Source organism: Anser anser, assembly GCF_964211835.1.
Source record: "Anser anser genome assembly, chromosome: 4".
Taxonomy (NCBI): Eukaryota; Metazoa; Chordata; class Aves; order Anseriformes; family Anatidae; genus Anser; species Anser anser.
In genome coordinates, this window is record NC_139724.1 from 61,276,232 (window position 1) to 61,293,815 (window position 17,584).

General features: G+C 33.8%; 1 protein-coding gene across 11 annotated transcripts in view; it reads right to left on the bottom strand.

Moving 5' to 3' along the window:
* Positions 1-17,584, bottom strand: part of SLIT2 (slit guidance ligand 2) — a 263,097-nt gene that overhangs the window by 12,905 nt on the left and 232,608 nt on the right. For 6 of the 11 annotated variants that reach the window (XM_083833918.1, XM_083833911.1, XM_083833914.1 and 3 more), the window contains 6 exons: positions 17,324-17,350; positions 8,753-8,846; positions 6,687-6,824; positions 6,353-6,593; positions 5,896-6,026; positions 1,699-1,853 (listed from right to left, as the gene is read on the bottom strand). In XM_083833918.1, the coding sequence (XP_083690044.1) occupies positions 1,699-1,853; positions 5,896-6,026; positions 6,353-6,593; positions 6,687-6,824; positions 8,753-8,846; positions 17,324-17,350 (786 nt within the window). The remainder of the gene's footprint in view (positions 1-1,698; positions 1,854-5,895; positions 6,027-6,352; positions 6,594-6,686; positions 6,825-8,752; positions 8,847-17,323; positions 17,351-17,584) is intronic. The other 5 variants (XM_083833919.1, XM_083833915.1, XM_083833912.1 and 2 more) reach the window with 1 other exon arrangement.

Sequence of the window (17,584 nt, forward strand, 5' to 3'; positions counted from 1 at the left end):
GCCAGGACTGCCGATAAATGATGGAAAGCGGCTTGGCCAGCTCCTCTGCCAGTTCTGTCAGTACCCTCGGGTGGATGTCATCCGGCCCCATCGACTTGTGATGCAGGTGAAATGATGCAGGTGAAAAAATAGGTACACTTCCACAACGCAATCCTCCTTTGAAGATGTGTGATACAAGGCAATATTAAAGGCAGCTCATATATTTCATAACATCAATTATTTTCTTTGCTGGTATGAGGAGCAATGAGTAATATTGAATTATATCTTGTACTTCTTTTCATCTTAGACGGAAGGAGGCAATGACCAAATCCAAAAAGATGTGACAAAAAACCTGAAGTGTTCCAAAGAAACAGTGGTGATTTTTAGATACAAAACTCATCCCTCATCACTTGCAACTGAGGCACTTGTTTCTCTGGTTTTATAGGAGAAATAGACTATTCTCGATCAGAATGAAAGGAATTTCTGTTTGTCTTTCCCATTACAAATAAATCTAAGAAGCTGCTGTGAGGTCTTCTGTATTTAGAAATATTAGAATATTTAGAAAGATGATAAATAACACCTTTGATAGAGAAAATAAGTGACTGATGAACGTACTATTGGTAGCATAACCTTTTTTTTTTTTTGCACAGAGTGAACATGCTCAAGTCAAAAAAACGTAGACACAAAAGAGTTCTTAAGAATTGGACAACATTACAATGATAAAGACAAAGAAAGTATGTATTCTTCTTACAGAAAGAACAGATCAGAAGGAGACTCCTTAGAAGTCTCCTGTAAGAGTGTGAGGTTAAACTAAGTAGAAGTTGAAGACTGGTAGAAGATTGACACTATTTAACAACTATGCTGAAGCTCTGATCATTAAGAATGACACCTGCTACCCAGGATGGTCAGAAGGCACAAAGTGGTGGCTGAAGTTTTTGACTCTTAACCTAGGTTATGCAGGCCCATCAAAAATTCAGCAAAAACTGCTGTTTAAAAATGGGCTTGAATCCATAGTTCTATACAGTAAATCACAGAAAATAATCAGAAATGTTCTATGTTTATCTACACAATAACATAATACCAGTTTTACTGAAAGAATGATTTCTTCTCATACCAAACCAAATCAAACCAGAAAACTCCCCAAACAACCCTGCCACATACTGTATGGCAACTATCCAGTCTCTTCCCTTGTTACCAAACCAAATAACCAGTAACTCTTATCAGCCCTAAGCAATAAGATCTCAAGACGGAAATTATACTTCAAGACTTTATACTTTGCTATCATTTCCTGCAGATACCTGTACAGTGAAATAGAAATGTAAAACATGACCAAAACAGAATGCTACAATTCTACACTTTCTGAATAGGCATTACTGAATCTTCGGGTAGCTAAATGATGTGCACTTCTTCATTACAATAAAAAGCTACAATGAACAGTAGAAAATTACAGAATTTTCCAGTGGGCATCACATATCCATACTGATTAAATAGCAACAGATACAGTTTATGGGGACATGCTTCATTTTTCAAGTAAATTCAAAGTATAAGGGCATTATTTATTTTCAGAGTACTAGCTACTCTTCCAGTACTATTTGTTAATATTGAAACTATTGAGACCAACTGCTCAAAATTCATTTTAAGATGTTATCTCAATGAATAAGTCTCTTACTATGTATTTATTAATGTATATTACCAGACTAAATTAGCTGATTCTCTTACCTCCTACGTACAGTGGAGAGTCAAAATTCAGAGTGGACTGCTTGGACAAATTGGTAATTATCTTGGGGCTTCCTCCATCAACAGACAAAGACAGAATCTGATCCATGGCTAGCAGCTCCACAATGTGGAAATTGCCATCATTAATAGTTTCCACACTGCAAAATAAATATTATACATTTAATTCTGGTTAGAACCATTCTGATTTTCTTTCACTTTAATTGTTAATACAATTTCAGAACAAAACTTCTCCAGGAGTACAGTTTCTGGAAAACTAGGTTATAGTAGGACACGCAGGCATGCATAAGAGCCAATACAATGTTATACTCCTTCAATATCACTCTATTAGTGATATGTATTGTAGTTATTAATAGCCACTTTTCATTGTCATTCCTGTCTTCATCAAATCATGAACTGTGAAAATACAGACGATATTCTAAACATGAGTTGAAATACATTTACTAGGCAGAAAGCCAAACACAAAAACAGTTTGTATTTCCTACACAACGATGCGATTTTTCAGTATATGTGTGTATGTATCCTACATGTTGCAAAGTAGTGAGTTTACATATTCTGCAAGTATGAAGGCTTGAGTTGACTCCAGTGATATATAAACCTATAGTTTCATGGAATATGGAACAACATCTGACTTTAGGCCTGCCAAAGAAAATCACATCATTGGTCTGGGCAGCTCTACTGATGCTAGCAGTAAGATAATCTGTAGTGTTTATTAGGCCTGGTTATTTCTGTGTGCAGTTTCTGGCTTGTACTGTGAATGTTGTGGTGTTTTTGTTGTTGCTGTTGTTTTGCCTGTGTATACCATTTCCTTCTGCTGACTAACAAGATATGAACCCACTATCAGGAGAATGCCTGAAATGTTTCATACAGAGAAGACTTTCTTCAAGTGTGGTACTTATGCTGTGCAAGGACATGCCTACACATTAATGTTGCTAAGTACAAGTAATGGCTGTCTGTACTTATTAGCGTCAATACTATACAGCAAATATTTAAGTGCAGGGTAGCTACTCTGCACTTGAGCACAGTTTAGGCACATCAGAGAAGCAAGTCTCTGAATTGAGTAATTCCAGGTCTGAATACAGCATTATACTCGTATTACTTCTAGCCCATTTTTAACTGAAGAGTTAAGAGCTGAATGTATGACTGTATGGAAGTTATGACAATGAGCTGTAGTCCAGAGACCAGCCATAACCATTCCCATGGCAGCATCTATTTGCTTTAGAATGCCATCAGATAGGTTAGCTTAAGCCTTTGAAATGTAAATTAAATGAACCAATTGTATGATGTTATGCTGAGATGGACAGTCATATAGACAGTGAGCTCTTCTTATTACAAAACCAGTATAGAGGAAAAGGATTATCTTCCTAAATCTCTGGGCAAAAATCAAACAAATTACCTTATAACATCTTTAATGATGGTTTAATTAACCTAACTGCATTTGCCCTGGAACAGATCAGAAGCACTCACATAGTCGTTTACAGCTGTGATACATTAAGCTGCTTCTTAGCTATTTATTACCAACTTCAGCTATGTAGACAAGTCCAGACCCACATGGATATAAGATTGCATGGTAGCATGCATGTTTTACATAAGCTGAGCTCTACATGAAAGGACAAACACACAGTGCAGACACTGGCAGAATAAGCAGTTTTTGAGAATGGGCAGGAGGGCGGACCGACTGAGAGTTTCAGTGTGGCGAAGAAAAAGGTGGAGTTTATCATTCCTAAAGAGTATGGTCTATTCAAATCATTAGAGGTTGCTTGCTGTAGTCGAGCAATAAGAAAAGTGCCAGGATAAATTTAACACATTTCAATGAATCTAGTAAAAAAAAAAAAAAAGTTACAAGAATTAAAATTGGATACGACTTTTTGGCTCAAGTAAACAAGAAGCCCAGATATAATGTTCTTATTCCAAGGCAACTTATGTTAGTTTACAACTTATCAACCTTTCACACTACAGTATTTAAAATGATGAGAGCAACACAGAACGTGTTTTTATAGAAAGAGGTCATTATTCCAGGGAAGTATAAAACATAATGTGTACAGAGCATGTGTTTATTAAAAGCTTCTAGTTTTTAACTGTTTCACTGGTAAAAATTTACTGCAGAAAGAGGAGCTCTCCTAGCTAAGAGTGGTTTAAATTAAAGGGGAAATAAACACAAAGCATATCTGTGCAATATTTCCTGCCAATGCACTTACATTACTTCTAGCCCATTTCCCATTGGAGAATTAAGAGCTGAATGCATAGATCCTAATGAAAAGCTGTAACAAAAACTGATTTAAAGCTTCTGGAACTCTGTAGAAGAATAATGATTTGTGAAGAAATATTCCCATATTTCCAGTAAATATATGATGAAAACTGCTTTACAAAATGAAGAGGTTTATATATATATATATATATATATACACATATATTAAAAACAAACAAACAAAAACATTTATCATTTAAAAATTGATGTCTAGACCGAACAAAACCCAAGCGGATCAACTTTTCCAAATTAACCATCTCCAATGAATTAATGTTCATTATTGATCTAGACACTGCCATCATCTTATCTTGTTACTCATATTTACTTACGAGTGTTTTGGGGATGATGGCTCTTTCTGCCGTCAACTCCCATTGGTAAAGCAGTTCTCATTCACTCTACAAAGCTAGACTGCTGTTATTGTTCATTCTCCATATTTATCATGATTAAATCATCTGTTTGCAACTTTGTTTTATTGCTACTACAAGCACCTCTGCAGGCTTTACAGCTCCCACTTGACTCCTTCTCAACGCACCATTTCTTGACTGCCATTTATATAGTAAAACTTTATTTTAACTTGGTTTAATCTCTCTACTCTTTCTGTTGTTGTTTGTTTTTGACCTCTGTTTCAGGCATCTCATCTTTGGTTAGTGAAACACAGCTTGCCTATTCTTTTTTGCAATTTTAAATTTCTGTTAAATACTTAAATCCTCTGTAAAGTCAAATCCTATTTTTAATATACAACAGTAGATACAATTAAAATACATATAGTATTTCCACAGGTTAAACCATCTCATGGAACTGTAAACAACGTTTTAAATCATATATTGCATCAGAAAACAGAAGCAATCTTCAGATCCTTCTTGTATAAGGATATGATTTTATTAATCAACTTAATATTGTATTTATTTTTTTTTTCCTGTGGAACACTACTAAAACCACAGTTCCCTTGCTGTTATTACCTAAGAAAGTTTAGCATTGTTTCCCTGCTACATAGACTTAAGATTTTGATTTTATATTGCCATTTGGGTGTAACCATTTCTAAAAATCATTTACTTTCAATGTTATGTCAGAACAGTGTCAGCTACTAGAATCTCCAGCAAGCGAATACTCACTAGATAATAGTTTTACAATGCAAGATGTGTAAATACAGTAAAAAGAAGATTTGGGAAAAACTAATATTAATACTCCCCAATTACTTCTGAATGTATTTGTAACAATAGGCAGATCAATGACGAAGTGATGCCTGTTGTCTTTTTGCTCACTCTTGCAATGTCTGTATGCAAATCCTTAAAATGAGTGACAAGAAAATCTGGGAAATTCAGTTAGTATTTTTTTTCAGAAAATCAGAGAAATTTGACTTAAGAAACAGATGTGGATTCTATCTCTTGATGCAAAAATCTATCTCTTTGGAAGCAAAAAACATTTATTTTTCAAAGGTAGTGCCTTTTTTAGAATCAAATTTTTAGCTTTCTCCTCCCTTGCCAGGGAAAAGTCCCACTTTTTAAGACTGCCTAACACAGAAGAGAAGAGAAACTAAACTGCCATTTCATTTCTGCTTATGCAGTATAGTTCTGCACTTTACCCTGCACACTAGAAAACTACTTGGCAGTAACATCATGGGGAAAAAAAAAAACACAACACTTTCACATGTGAGTTTTACACAAATGTATAAATATTCTGCTGAAAGGCTAACTCAGTTTTAATGGATCAAATAATGTATTATCTTTTTGACATATGTGCATTAGAGTTATTTTCCAAGCAAAATCATGTCTTTTGGCAATACGTTTTAATTATGAAATATCTGACAATACATTAAATTGCATGTAGTAGTTCTTTTAACCATCTATTCAAAATATGTGATTTTGGTATAAAAAATGAAGACATGTTTTGTTTCAGTTACTTTTTTTTTTTTTTTTTTTTAAATCTGTGTTCACCTGTAAATTGCAGAGGCTGGATAAGATCCTGTGTCATAACTGACCCTCACTCTACCACGGTACAGCTCTACTGCTATATGATCTTTATCGCCTTTGTAGAGAAGGATCCCACTGTCTTCATCCGTGGCAATCTAATTAAAAGAAAGAAACACTTAGAAAGAACTAAAAATATTAAATCAAAATGCTGTAGTAAGTGAATTTCTGAATTTACTGCTATAGCCTATTACTTCACTGTAAAATTCTTCCTTCATTGACAACATGACAAAATTCTTTCTCTTCCAATCAATAAGCCCATCTACTTCAGTATGATAGAGTTATTCGCGTGTTCTTATATATTTTTAGCTCAAACTGTGAAAAGCTGTTTAAGTGAGCCAATCCATTGTGGGTATTTTTCCACACTATGAAAGATCATTTACACCATTTTCCAGATCAGAATCTGCAAAAGAAGCAATCTTACCTGCAGAGTGATATTGGTTTGGGGGCGTATCTTAGCTGAAGGAATTTGTAGATAGGATTCTTTGTTGACAAAATTTATACTGATCAGTTTTTCACATTTCTCACCCTGGTAGCCTGATAAACACTGGCAGATTGGTTCACTCTCTTTTATAATACACTGGGCTCCGTTTTGGCATTCATAATTATCACAAGGACTGGTGCGAGGTAAAACCATTGGCGGCGAAAACTCACAAAACAAGCCACTAAATACAAATAGAAAAATCAGTATTTCAAAAAAATAAAATGTGACTTTTAAAAAGACATACATGTTTTTATTGTCTTCAGATCTTCCTCACCTGTATCCTTCCGGGCAAATACATGTATACCCATTAACTGCGTCAGTACACTGTGCTCCGTTTTTACATTTGTTGTCCTGACAGTCATCAAAGTCAATATCGCAATGTTCACCTACGTATCCAGGTGTGCAATCACATCTGTGAAACAGGAAAGCAAGTTGGATAACACAGTGCCTCTTAATAATAGTGTGCTTATGACAAAGCTAAGGACCTACTGAATTATTTAAAACTTGAGGAAAAAAAATCATTACTGTGACTTTGTATTTAAAAACTATGTAGCTTAATCATGTTATTATTTGGAGAATCTACAATGCATGGAATCCAGGTTTGCCAGTTATACATGCTTACTCATTATCTGACATTATATCGAATAACTTGTGTCTTAAAATCTAGAGAGCCCTCATGAATCATTTTGACAGTTCTTGGAATTTATGAGTAATGCAGAAAGTTAAGGGATGTGCTAAGTGGCTGTGAACACTAAAAATAATCAATTATGCTTAGTTGCTGAAACTGAGAAAAATAATCCAAGGTTTCTGTTATACTGATGGATATTTCCTTTGTCAACTGAGCAACTAGGATTGGGCCAATGATCCATTTATTCAGTTTATAGGTTATTCATAGTTTTTTTTCCACTAGAAGATCAACCAGACCAATAGCTGCATGGTTAGTGAACTAATGGTAAGTCTCAAAACACACCCTATCCCTTCCCTGGGACCCAAATCCCCACTGGACTGGAAACTTCACATTATCAAAATAGTATGTAATTTTGTTGTTGTTGTTTTGATTATTATTTTATTTTTTGATTATTATTATTTTATTTTTTTTTTACTCATACAACTCTCATTGTTAATGCTAATGGCATTTCTGCAGGGAATTCTCATATGTTAGATTGAGTGAATGCTCAGAACTCTGTGAAAAATGAGTGGAAAAGATTACTAATTCATACATTCACATGTTTTTCTTTTTATTAAGATGTATGTGATTGATTTCATTAGAGCTTGTGATTCCCTTCTTGATGTTGTTTCTTCTTGTATCTAAGACTTGCTCTAAAGAGCCAGGAGTCATTTCAAATAGCTGTGTAATGTTACATTAAGTACTTCAATAAAGTATGTCCCAATTTTTACTCAAGAAATATGAATCAGAAAATGGAATGAAGAATATAAGGCACACTATTAAAAAGTGAGATACATGCTTGAAGTTAATGCATGTGTTAGTTTCTGATTTAAAATCTCAGAAAGTGAGATTTTAAAGATGGAAGATTAATGAACTGGGCAGTCAAGTATAACATACCAAACTAGGTTTACTGAAATGACATGAAGATAATAAACATAACACAGACAAATTTAAATCCAACAGGTTTTCTATTTTTCAGTTTAAAACTATCAACTTCATTTCATTTTCATATGAATATTTGATATAGTTGAATATTTTTTTGCCACATTTTAATAACACATTGTTTCATAAGTAGTAGGAATGATTATCATTCCTAGATAAGCTGATTCTGGGACAAGAACATACTGTGCATAAAACATGTGCGAAAGCTGCAGGTTTCCTAAATTTATTAACCCAAAGCCTATTAAAAACACTTTAAAGTGTGTGTACTAATTAATTATAAGGGATATGGTATAATTACAGATTAGTTTTCTTGGGAATTAACTTTGTTTTATACCTTTCACTGTGCCTTCCTAATAACCTCTTTCACAATTAATTCTCAGAAAGCAAAATAATAATTCCACTTCAGATAAACATAATTATTTTCCTACTGGCTAAGCTACTACAAAGGTTTGTATAGACACTTACATAGACTAACCGCTCTATATTTTGTTCCTCTTTAAATTCTCACGGAAATTAGAACTGTTAAGGATCTTTTAATTCAGAAAACATATTTAAGATAATAATGTAGATCTACCTGAAAATAAATGGGTCTATACTACCACAATATTTGATGATAGTTGAAACCAGTATTTTGAGAATAGAATGTACTTCCAATAAAAGAAAAGAAGTTGAACAGGATAAATAAATAGAAATTTAGACTCAGATAGATCGTGACAATATTTTAAACTTACTTGTAACCTTTGGGTGTCAATATACACTTTGAGTCATGTTGGCAAGGATTCAGGTTTTGAGCACAGAAATCTAGTTTCTCCTCACAGAGCTCACCTGAAATGTAATGTATGTTGTCAACTCAGTGAAAACACCACAGTGACCTGAAAATAACTGTATTTTAAAAGTAACTGCTATGATTTTTTTTTGTTAACACTAAAAAAATACATACCTCATGATATAATGAATACATTTCACACAGAAATATTCAGATTTGTACTATAAGTAATGTGTTCCCTGAAAAAACACCTGTTAATATTACTGTCTGACAATATAATTCCAATTACCCAACAATGAAAACTTGCTTTCTACTTTTTCCTAATTGACAATCCAATATACCACAATTATCTGTTGTCATAATATGTCATAATATACCTGTTCTGTGAAAAGAAAAGAAAAATAATTCCCTGCTGTTAGAAGCTTAACATGGGCTGGATAATCTATAAAATATTTTAATATGGTTAAAATAGGATCTCATTGCAACTTTTTGAAAAGTAAACACTTATATGTATGTAAACAGATCAACTAATGTCTTGTTCCCTAACTAATCAGAAGATACCATGAATAGTGTCCTCACAAATTTTATCACTGGTTTGTAAAAGAAGTATAATTATTCTAGCATCCATAAGAAGAATATATGTATTTTAAACCCTATACCTGATGAATTTAGAGACTCGATCTATTGGGACCTAAAACTATGGAAGGAGTAGGGTTGCTCCTTGTTATTTGTCAAGTGAGTAGAGAAATTGAACTGTGCACCAAAATGAGGAAGAAAAGAGCAGAAGACAGCAGATGTCTTCAGTGCTCAAGTCAAACTTTAATTCAGGAAGAACAGTACTTAGTATCCCTCAGTTTTACTCAGCTAAGTGTGGTGCTGGCCAGCAGTGTAGCTAGATCACAGCATGTTTAAGGCCGCCTGCCCCAACCCTCTGCTCAAGCACAGCCATCCAAAGCAGGCTGCCCAGAACCATGTTCAGGCAGCTTCTGAAGATCTCCAAAGAGGAGACTCCACAGCCTCTTTGGGCAACCTGTGCCAGGGCTCTGTCACCTGCGCAGCACAGAAGTGCAACCTGATGTTTAGATAGAAACTCCCGTGTTCCAGTTTGTGCCCATTGCCTCTTGTCTGGACACTGGCCACCAATGAAAAGAGCCTGAATGAGCAGTCAATATCTGCTGGAAGGCAGCACAGTACTGAGGATGAGGACAGCATCATCATGAGTACAGTGGGGGAAAGAAGAAAGGCAGACCATTTAGGGACACATCTTGGGTAGAATCACCAACAGGTGGATTGGAAAAAGGCAGAAAGGTACAGGATAATAACATCAAAATGGAGTTCTAGAGCAGGAATATGAATTAAGGTATCTTCCAAAACACATATGCACGTATATGTTTATGAACAAGCTCATCAGCTACTACTGTCATTAAGCAATAAGGTTTCTGACATCTTAAAGTGCTCCTTGTCAAGTTCTCAGAGTGCTTAGCACAACACAGAAACTACTCTCTGTCTTACATGGGCTTCTCTGGCATTACAGAAGTACACGTAATAATAAACTGAAAGCAACAGTAGATGGTTAAATGTCTATTTGTCTTGTTTTTTTTTTTTTTTCTTCTGGGGTTGGGGTGTGGGGAGGGGCAGCTTCAACAATTCCTCCTTAGAAAGCTGTCATTTCCACAGCAAGCATACTTACCATTGTTTAAGACTACATACTATCATGACTACTCAAGACCTCACATATTATTTCCAGAACTTATTTCTTAGGATATGTAAAATTTATTTCAAACAGTAGAAAAACAAATAAAATTTAGAGTTGAGGAACAGTCCCCATTAGCAGCAATGTCAGAGAAAAAGGCAAAACTGAACAAGAGCCAAGATGGTTGTGCTGCATAAAAACACATTAGTAATATATATGTTAAAGTTTTATAATGCATGGAACCTCACTATAACCTTGAACATGGATAAAAAAAGAAAAACAGCTAGAAAAGTGCATCACAGCCATCCAGCAGGGGAAAACAAAAACAAAACAAAAAAAAGATCCAGACTGGCTCCACTGGTTCCACACAAAGATTAAAAGAAAAAAAAAAAAAAAAACAAAAAAACAAATATAGCACCTTACCGATTTGCAAGTAGAGCATTTCCCATACAAAACCAAATAAGCTTTGAATTAACACAAGACAATAGTGTTCAAGCACAGGCTATTTAACAGACCTCAGGAAAGCTGTCAATAACAATGTGATAGTCAATATATTTAGGAAACTGAATGAAGATCAAATACAGGCCACTGAAGATGACTAATACACAGGATTTAAATTCTATCCTCAAAGCCTCTTCAAACTCTCTATGGACTTACTAGTCTTGAAGCGTGAAACCGTTATGGCTAGGTCAGTGCACAAAGAATCCTGAAATACCGGGGATTCTTAGCATCCCATGATATATCAAACAAAAACCAGATCCGCTTCTCTGTTCAAAGGGTTTGTTTGAAGTAATTCGTCACATAGTCTTTAGTCAATTTGTAGAACTTGTTGCAATGGCTAAAAGCCATTTAAAGGGCATCAATATTTCAGAGTGAGATATTGTTGAATATTGAATAGAGAATTCAGATTTTCAAGAACATGCAGAGGAACAAGCAAAAAGCACTCTTTTTTTTTAACTTAGTTTATATGTATTTTTATGGATTAGAAATGTATATGTATGCATAAAGATATGTGCACACACATATATACGACAACTCAATTACAAATAATAAAAAAGTTAGTTTGTTCAGTACTTATAAGACTAGGACAAAAAAACTTTCTAAACATTCCCAAGATTATTAATCCTAACAGTATACCACAGACCTTCCAATATGACACATTGGGCCTATCTTTCCAGCAGGGCTGTAGGTTTCCTGTCTCTGTAGGCACAATAAGAGGTCAGTGGAAAAAAAAATAATACTTTTTCAGAAGACGAATTAAGACTGGTGTTATAGAAGCAAGCAATCTACTGTCAACTTCACTGAACTGGCATTGATTTTGGTACAGAAGAGAAACTGGGCCATGGCTTAGATTACTATAGACTTCTGAAGTTTCTTGAAGACTTCTAAGTGAGCAGTGTCTAAGCATGTCCATTTTTTATTTTTTATCCAGGTACTTATAAAATAACAATTTCTTAGAGTACACTGCATTTTAGTAGTCATGAGTTGATGGTGTTAATGTCTTCAGAACTACAGTGAAAGTTGAATTACCTCACGAAATGTTCAGGGATGCTTGAAAAGTCTTAATTCCCAAGTCATAGCTGGGAATCCTGCATATAGGCTAAGAGTAAAACTAGACATTTAGGATTTAAAAATGCTTACAGTTTTGAAAAGTATCCAATTCAAACTGTAAAATCAATGTTATACCACCAGACCTACTGCAGCCAAATGGTTTGAAAGTATCAACAGATGCTTTTGAAATTATGGTCAGATTTTGATTTGAGTACTCTGTGGAAACTTTCCACAATATAAAGGAAGATTAAAAAAACAACACTTGTCTTAAAAAGACAGGGCTTTATGTGCTGTGATAGAGTAAAAGGAAGGAAAGTATCTCTGCATTTGGAAATTGTACATAGTGTGAAATAAACCAGAATCATATAACCGCAGGGAGCTTTCAATTAAACAGTTAGCAACCAGCGTATGAAAGGAAACTGGAACCAACGAAAGGACATGATAAACATGGTGTTCCATGCAGTGAAGTTGTAGTGAAAGGAGAATGTTCAAAGCCCTATGAACAAAAAGGTCAATTTTACAGGAAGTACAAACTCTTTCATTATAAAGAAACAGAAGAATTCATGACAGACTTGCACACAGAATCAATAAAAAGAAAAAAAAATTAAGATGGAATCCAAAGAATTTACATCAGATACTGAACTTCTCAATGAGAATATAAGAAGAACACTCCCCCCCCCCCGCCCCTCCCCCCCCAAAAAAACCACTAGTTCTTAATTTGTACTGTTAACAGATTTATCTTCTGAGTGGAGCTTTTCCATAATGAAAACATAACTGTTTGAGGAAAAGTAAATAGAAAAAGTAAGTAGAAATACATGACACCGAATCTGAATCACTAAATAATAGCTTCCTCGTAAAGTAACATCTCTTTTAGCATATTGAATAACCAATGCGTTATTCAGAATTTAACTGAGACAATGGTGAAAGGGAGAAAATAATTTTGTTGAAATGAAAAGAGTGATGAAAGTGAAAAGCTCACTGAAGGAAATATCAGATTTATCTAGTTATGCTTCTTGACTTTACTGGAAGGAAATGTTAGAGAGTTCTCTGATTTTAAAAAACATGGAATGTTTTTAAAACCATTCTACAAAATAATGTAAAACAATTGTGAAAAAATGTCTCAGTTCAAGGAAGCTTACTACCACTGTGTCTGTACCTTCTTTTACTCATCATATAACAATACTAAGGCTGTTGTAACTGAGCTTGGCTAAGTAACCATGTTTTTGAAGATGACAATGGGAACATTATTGTACACAGAAAAAAAAAGCAACAGACTAGTTTGTTTAAAAATAAGCAGTACATAAAGTGTCAAAAAATCAATGAAAAAGTTCCAAAATTTAATTAGAAACTGTTCTGTTTTCATGAGACATCTTAAAAACTATGGAGTCTGGTTTCTGGTACGTAGTAGCACTAAAACCAGTGGAACTCTGTGTGATCAACATAGTCTGAATGAAGGCAACCCTCCAACATCAAAACTGGAATATTTGCTGAGATTTTACCACTAGATATAGATGATGTTTCAGATATAAACAGTCAGACAGCACTATTAAATATTGATAACTAGTTGTGTGCAACCCTTGATTACCTAACCAAAGATATAAGTTGCTAGATTCACAGGTCAGTTTTTGTTTCCTCTGTGTATGTTAATACACTGTTATGATTTGATGACATTATAAATCATAGAAAAAAAAAACCACTTTGGATTTTCCAATATATAAAGACACATAGTACAACAAATGATAAAGAACAATGCAATGATATGAAAAATGATTTACATCATTGCTATTTTTCTAATTGGACAATAAATTTAAAATATAGTTATATAAAGGAATGTGACCCAGTATATTTCTGAATGAAGAGAAGAGCGCTAAGACAAATGAACATGGGCTGCTGAATATTACAGCACACTGAAAATTACTGACAAGCTTACTGAAGAAACAAGCATAAAATCATCAGTGTATTAGCAAAACTGAGTATGATATTAGAATATAAATTAGAGAAATGATTCAAAAGAAAGAATGGTCAATTTTAATCATCATAATCAGTTTTTTGCTAGAATACTTATTAATTGCTCCAAAACTAAAATAGCAAATACATACTGCAGAATTATGGGTAATTACTAGTACAGCAGGATTTTCTATGTGTACATATTTATCTGTTCCAGCTTCTGAACTTGACTGCCATAAATTGTGAGTTAACTTCTGCAGTCTGTTTTATAAGCTAGGTATTATAGTCGGAGTGTTTGATTTGGTGTCTCTGTTAATTACTTCTGACTGAAATAGTCAACAGACTGTGGGAATGGTTAGGAAACTTTAGTGCTACTTAACAAAATATATACAGAAATTGCTGCATTTTTATGAAGTCTTGAATTTGACAAACAGTAGACAACAAAGTATTTAAGTACTGAGCTCACTATTCACAAAAGACAAAAACATCTACTCTACAAGGGATAATGTAGCTTATTTTTTTTCACAGTTACAGAAGGATGCAGTTTATAATATTTAATTTATATATTTTTTTGGAATTGGAAAATATTTTTGGAACTTAATTTTAAAGTAAAATTCTAAATGTGATTCATTGCTAGACTTTTCCCGTCTTTTACCATTGCTTACCTCTGTTCAGCTATGTCTCATGCTTGTAGATCTGCAAGATGGGACTTATTTAGTCTAACATTTTAAATTATTTTGTATGTATGCTGTTTGGCAGAAAAAAAAAAAAAAGTAACTTTAGGCAGATAAGCTTTAAGACACTTAAGGAAAACAGAACGATGGATCATCTGCTCCAGCAGGGGGATTGGACTAGATGATCTTTCAAGGTCCCTTCCATTCCCTAGCATTCTGTGATTCTATGATCATAGACTAGAATCCCTAATGACAGTGATCAAACTAGTAGCAAGTGGCTTAGATTTCCAAGGATATATACTCCCCCTTCATGAAAATGCAGCTAGAATACTTTAATATACTTCAAATGACTGTACTATTGTATATTACGAGCTTGACTACTAATCTTCATGAAAGAAAATTTTACAAGTGATGAAAAGCAAGGGTAGCAAAGGTATTGTTTTATTCTTAGAAGTTGTAACGTTAACATGTAATTCTTACAAGACTGAGGATTATGATCCTGATTTAATAAAATAATTAGAATTTTAATCAAGTTTTATATGGTATGATTTCCATTTGATTGCTTGCATGCTTAAAATTTAGGCAGGTACTTATTTGGTTACCAACTGAATTGAAAACTCCTTTATTGTAGCAGCTAGAAGGCCACGTAATGAAGTTTTGAAAGATATGAAACTAGAATTTACATCTGTGTCTTGGGCTTGCCTAAACTGAGATGATTACTTAAAATTATCCTTTCTTCCTACAACTGTCACAATTCAAAAGATGTATGCCATGATAAAACTGACTGATACTTCAAGCAAGCTATAGACTGATAATTGACTTTCATGTTCAGCTGGCAAGAAAATACAAGCATTTATCACACACACCTGCTTAACTTTGATGCTGAACTTAGTTCATATCCCTGGGTCTTTGATAATTTGTTTGTGAGAAATGTATTCTTGATAAAATCAGTAATTTTAACATGTTATAGTTCACACTTGTGTCATACATTCACAATGACTACAGTTCTGTTTAGGATTCATTGCCTTTCTACCTTTTATCACATTTTAAAGACATGTAAAATACCAGCAAGCCTAATTATACACAAATAACATCTGTTTCAACTTGAAATTGGGACTTGAGTCTTTCCACAGTCACATCTTCAGTTTACATTCCATTTAAAAAGCCATTTTTTCATGGACATAGAAAACAAGGTTGGGTTTTTGTTTGTTTGTTTCATTTACAAAAGAAAATCCTAAAATTTTTCAGTTTACACGGCTGGAAATCAGTGACAAACCAAATTTTATCCATAAATCACTGATGCTGAACAAGTTATTGTAATCTGCTTGGCTGATTTACTATTAAGCATACAAATATATTTGCAAGGATAACAAAGAACTCAATTTTTATATTTCTCTAAACTGATCTTTCACTTTTTCTAGTTTTCCTAGTGTCAAATACTCTTTTTATAAAATCAAACAGTTTCATACTGGGACAGTAACAGAACACTATAGACATAAAAACTTAGGAAGTGACAAGGGGGAAAGAAAAATGGAGAGCTATCTTTTCTGTCCAAATAATAACAGTAAAAGGCAAATAGAGGAACACGTCTAAATTGAATACAACCTTAACCATGGAACACCTACAGTTGGAATTACTTTCTGGTAGTCTGTTTCACTCCATCATTTGCAAAGGGTATTTAGACTCTGAATTTAAGTTGTAAGAATAATTCTCCGGATGTCTAAATTAATCAAAATTGATGGTATAGTTGCAGACTTGCTCAACATGCTGTTTAGCGGTTAATGAAAAATATTTTTCATTGCTAGTGAAATATTATATTGTTTTACAGACAGCAAAATAGGTTTATCAAATTAACTTGATAGCAAATACACTACAAGATGACTTGACTCATTTGCTTTCAAAACTATAAAGTTAGTTGTAGAAATATAAATAACTATAAGTATATAAATATAACTTTATAAATATATTGTTACTGATTATGTTAGTTCTCAGATTGCATAGATCAGCTTGTACAGAAGATGGTTTACCTCTGTTAGTGAAATAGGTGTTAGGCAGAACCTTTTAAAACTAAAAAGATCAGGAACATCCAAAGTTAGTGTCATAAATATTTCCACCATTACCTTTCCTGTACAATAGTCTGAGCTTAATGTGTTCATTTCAGATATTTTAGATATTTATGGCAAAAAAAAAAAAAAAAAGGTCACAGATATGATAAGCAAGGGGATTGCCATTTTATACTCCAGAAAAATTTCTACTACCATCATCTAATGAAGAAATTACAGCAAAACAGTGCTATATAATACAGAATACATTAGAATGGAACCAAGGTATGTTTTAAAAATAATGAGACTAAAGATTTCAGAAGATCAACATGTAAACCTTTTTGTTAGTCCTATCAGGATGCACAAATTTCTAACATATCTGAAAAAAAAAGACAGTGAAGGTAGTATTAAAGTACTCCTGCACAGTGATCTGTAGCTTAAACAAGACTCTTTTGACATGTATTCACAGCTAGATCAAGGTGCCTGATTTGAGGATTTGCAGTGAGCTTTCTAAATAATACCTATATACGATTCATTTGATCTTATTTAAGAACTGAAATCCATGCACCTTTAAGGAAAGGAAAGTGAAAAAACAAAGTAAGTGAAAATAGGCTTAAAAGACAACTGACCTTTTTCCACTTCATTCAGATTAGCAGCTTGCAGTGACAAAGACAGAAGAGACAAGAAGACTTTTTACATTGTAATACAACAGCATAGCACATTAAGCTAATGCACAACTATAGCAGCAAGAGAGGTTGATTAGCAAAATGAAGCAAGCTTCAGAGTCTCACCTACAGCAGAGCAAAACAAACAGAAAAGGTAAGAAGTACATGCCACTGGTGGCATAGGAAAGGTTTTAGTTTTGGATCAGTTAGATCTGTGATCTAATG